The sequence below is a fragment of the Rhincodon typus genome, unplaced genomic scaffold (genome assembly GCF_021869965.1).
Source record: "Rhincodon typus isolate 14 unplaced genomic scaffold, sRhiTyp1.1 hic_rhity00001487, whole genome shotgun sequence".
Lineage (NCBI taxonomy): Eukaryota > Metazoa > Chordata > Chondrichthyes > Orectolobiformes > Rhincodontidae > Rhincodon > Rhincodon typus.
In genome coordinates, this window is record NW_025967125.1 from 20,561 (window position 1) to 25,000 (window position 4,440).

At 39.0% G+C, this 4,440-nt stretch overlaps 1 protein-coding gene across 1 annotated transcript; it reads left to right on the plus strand.

The window, feature by feature from the left end:
* Window positions 1-233: 233 nt before the first annotated feature.
* On the plus strand, window positions 234-2,824 carry LOC109938511 (centlein-like; the record flags this gene model as incomplete). The annotated part of the gene is made up of 3 exons (XM_048592587.1): window positions 234-354; window positions 1,464-2,005; window positions 2,737-2,824. Coding segments are annotated over 3 exons (751 nt in total), but the record flags the coding sequence as incomplete, so codon positions are not given.
* Window positions 2,825-4,440: the final 1,616 nt, after the last annotated feature.

A 4,440-nucleotide genomic window follows, 5' to 3' on the forward strand; every position in this document is an offset into this window, starting at 1 on the left:
TTTAACCAATTTGTTGAAATCCTTTGAAGAAGTGACACATACTATGGAATAGAGAGACCCTGGAGGAATACTTTCTTGGATTTCTAGAAGGCATTTGATAACATACCCTATCAAAAATTAGTGTGGAAAATAAAAGCTCATGGTGCAGGGGGTAACGCATTGGCATGGATAGAAGAATGGCTGGTTCGCAGAAAACAGAGAGTATGAATAAATGGTCTTTGTCTGATTGGCAGCCAGAATCTCAGGGATCCATGCTGGGATTTCAATGTTTTTAAAATATACATTGATGACTTTGATGAAGGGAGCAGAGGCATTGCAGCTAAATTTGTAGATGACGCCAAAGTGGATGGAAGAGTATGTTATGAAAATGACATAAGAAGAACCCAGAGGAAACCCACGCAGACACAACAAGAACGTGCAAACTCTACACAGATAGTTGCTCAGAGCTGGAATCAAACCTGGATTCCTGATGCTGTGAGGCAGCAGTACAAACCACTGTGCCATTGTGCCACTCTGATGCTGAATGACCTTGACAAGGTGGACAAGAAAGGATGTTTCCTCTGGTTATCAAGTCTAGAACTAAGGGCACTACTCCTTCAGGACAGTGATGAGAAGGATTTTTTCTTTCAAAAGGTTGTGTGACTTTCAAACTCTTTGAGTCAGAAGGTGGTGCAGGCAGGGTCATGAATATTTTTTAGAGCGAGGTGGAGAGATTCTTGTTAGGCAGGGTAATCAAACATTATTAGAGTAGATGGAAATATGGAATTCAAAACACAAATAAATCATCTATGATGTTGTCGAATGGTGGACTAGGCTCAGGGGAACGAATAGTCTTTTTCTAGTACTTTATAAGTTTTTATGTATCTGTATAGCACAGTCAGTGAGAAGGTTTGTATGCAAAAGACCTTATCTTGATCACAGCATCTGTACGTCAAGAATTACTTACCTCAATCTCAGAGGAGCAATGTGTTTGAAGGTGGGCTTCACCAGGCATTCTGTTGCACATTGATGCAGCCCTCTGCAGCAGGAAATACGACTTTGCTATTCCAGATAACCTGGCTTTACCATTTTAAAACTTTCTTGCCTCAGGTTTCATTCAGATTGTTACAAGAGATGTTTCCAGGTATCTCCAAATCTGTGATATATTCAGTTTTAAGCATGTTACCAGTGGCCTCTTAAACACAGTCAATCAGTGCATTACTTTCCCAATAGCTGCTAAAAGCCAAAGTGAGGAAGTTCTGTGAGTTGCAGCAAGACTTTTCTCAATTTGCTAGCCTAAAGGCACTTCAATCCATTTCACTATCCCTTTATAGCCTTCATTAATGAAATTGGCTAATACAGCACAGGAAATAGGGGCATGGACTTTCTGGGCCTTACAATTCAGTGAGGTTCTGCTCAAATGTTTGGGAATAAGCATCCTTATGTTTCAAGCTAATCTTAAAGTAATTTGTTCCCTGTCTCAGATTAACCATTTGGAAAAGAAGCTAAAAACCATCCAAAGGGATGCCAAAGACCTCACAGAAACAAACGAAGAGTTGATTCAGGCCAAACTTTCATTGCAAAACGCCTATAGCAAACTTCAGACTGAATCTGACAACCAAGTTATCGAAATAGGAGAACTGATGAAGGCAAATCAACAAATTATGCGAGAGAAAAATGAGATGGCTGCAACGACAGAAGAATTGAAAACAGAAGCTTCCTCTCTAAAGAGGCAAATAGCAGACAGAACAAAACTGAAAAATGAAAATAAGGATTTATTACGGAAAATACAGGAGCTACAGCAAGCGCTTGAGTCCAAGACTGTTCCCACCAAAGTCAGAACTGCAGAGGGAGCAGGCAACAGCAGCTGTGCATGCAAAACAGTGGGCTACAACCCCAGAACAAAAAAAAGGAAAAACATTTCCCTCAAACAGTACCAGCGTTTTCTCAACCGATCCATCAAGGAGATGAGCAGAGTCTTTGAGCACCTCAATAAGGATGGATGGGAAGATGTAACAGGAGCCAGGTATCATTCTCATTAACTTACCTCTGCAGATGGGACAATGTGGATATGAAAACTGTAAGCAAATGGAGATTGGATTTCATATACTGTCTATTTCATATTCAGGGAAAAAATAATCCTGTCAGATTTTTGAATAGTCATGGGATGTCTTGCTTCAAGCTTATTGACTGAAATTTGCATGTGAAATTAGCTCCAACTGCATGAAGTTTTGAATTAATGCCAGGAAACCTAGAATAAGGCAATGCATGATTTCTTTCAGTGATGCCATTTTCATGCAGTCATGAGGCTTGAAATTGACAGTTTGGCAGGTTGATTTAATTTGCTGGCCCTTTGCATATTCACCACTGACAGCTAAGGATTCCCAGGCAACCCTGCTAAGTCAGTTTAGTTATCTTGTGACATGTCGATCCAGGAGGAGAAACCAATTTTTTTCCTCTTAATTTAGTTAGATAAATTTTGAATGACCTATTTCAGCTTGCTACCAGATGCTTACAAGCTGTTTAACATCCTTTAAATTAAGAGCTATCCACACTAATTATTTCGTGTATGTTTTATGCACAGTCATTGAACTAATGTTAATTGAATGATGGCTGAAAATGAGGTGTTTTGTTATTAATTTTCATTCAGGGGGTATTTACAGTTGGTTTTTTTTTGCATTTAGAATGAAATTCCTGACTGCAGTAAAGCTTTGTTCCTTCAATAAAAAATATTTTTCCACTGTATTTTTATGCAAGTGACTCCGAGGAGACTGCTGCTGAGAGTCTTGGAGAAATGATAGCAAGGACGGCTCAGGAAAGGACTCCGCCAGCAGCAAGAAATCCGGTAAGCAGGAAATATTTCATTGGAGACAAAAACCTAAATTTAGTCAGTGATTAACGTTAAAATTGGACTAAAGCCCCTAAAGAGACAAATTCAAGTAGGTAGTATACATACTAATCTCAGTGATATATTTTGCAGAGTACACTTTTGAGAAATTAACCGGAAATTATATGTGAGTATTATATTAAAATATTCGCAATACCTTAAAATATTATAGATTGACATTCTTTAGCTCAAAGCAGTCTATTTGGAAATCAGAATAATGATGACATGGAGCTTGTTTAAAACTTAAAGTCATTTTAAATAATCTGCAATCATGTATCTAGTAATGCGAATTGAAGCATTAGCTTATCATCCATTGACGTATATAACATGTAATATTCTGAAACTTTCTCACCAGATAGTTTGTTTAACATAATAACATAGCAAATCCACTTTTTATGGTAGAATTTCTATAATCTGTTTGCAATAAATAATGGATGGCCGCCATTATAATGCTACAGTAGTCATTATAATGGTACAGTAGTTTTGCGTTTGGCAATGAATAGTATGATTAGTTTTGGCACAAGTACTGTTGAATGCTCAGGTTAATGTGATATTTGTTATTTGCTGCTTCCAAGAATCTGATAATCAAGTAACTTGGGATATTAACTTTGTGTTATGAAATTATTTGCTTGTCACACAGTATTTACCACGAATGTTGAGCATAAATAGGAGATTTACTATCCATAGCACAACAGTCTTAACTTTTTTTGCACTTTTTAATGGTTGTGTTCCTAATTCTTCCCTAATTCTTTATCTTCTGGTTGTTAGAACTTTTCAAAAGATTTTGATCCAGCTCAAGTGTTTTCCTAATAAATTTTCTTTTTGACAAAAGTGAACTAGATAGTGGCATTTCCTGACATGAGAGTCAGAGAGGGTATCTGGTGGCTGGAACTTGCCACTTGCTTCTCTGGCCCTCCATCTTGGCCAGCAGTTCCCAACATAGCAGGGCATACTCCATGGGCAGAGACAACCTGCACCCACTGTCCATGGAGGTTGACATTAGACAAGCACCAGCCTCACTCCACATCATCATGGCAGATCTCCAACTTACTTTGAATACAGTTGTTCACTTAAATGTTCACTGTGAAGCACACCAACACCTTTCACTGTTATGCTGCTGCCAGACCTCTTTGCAAACAGGGACGAATGCCCATCTCATGTATTGGAGCAGGGCACATTTCAGGGCTCTTGCTTTCTTAGCGCTTACTCACTTTGCACCTGTTTAGATGTTCATAGCATCTCTGCCTTGATTTGCCATCCCTTGCCTTTTTGTGCCTTCCCGTGCCATTCAGAATTTATGGTACTTTTATCTTGTCTTGTCTTGCTTTTTAGAACAGACACAAAGCCAGGCTGTTTGTCAAGGTTTTCAGCAGTGAACAGTCAAGGGGTTGGACATGTTGCCATGTAGCTGTAAGGTGCTGTGCCATATCAAAGTCACACCCAGCACATGTGCCCGCAGCTTATGTGACAAACATGATGACAAAAGTCACAAGTATTACCAGGGGGCACCACAGTGGTAGAAAAGTTGGGGAAGTCAATTCTGGTGTCTATGGAAATTGGGAGAGAGGGCAGTG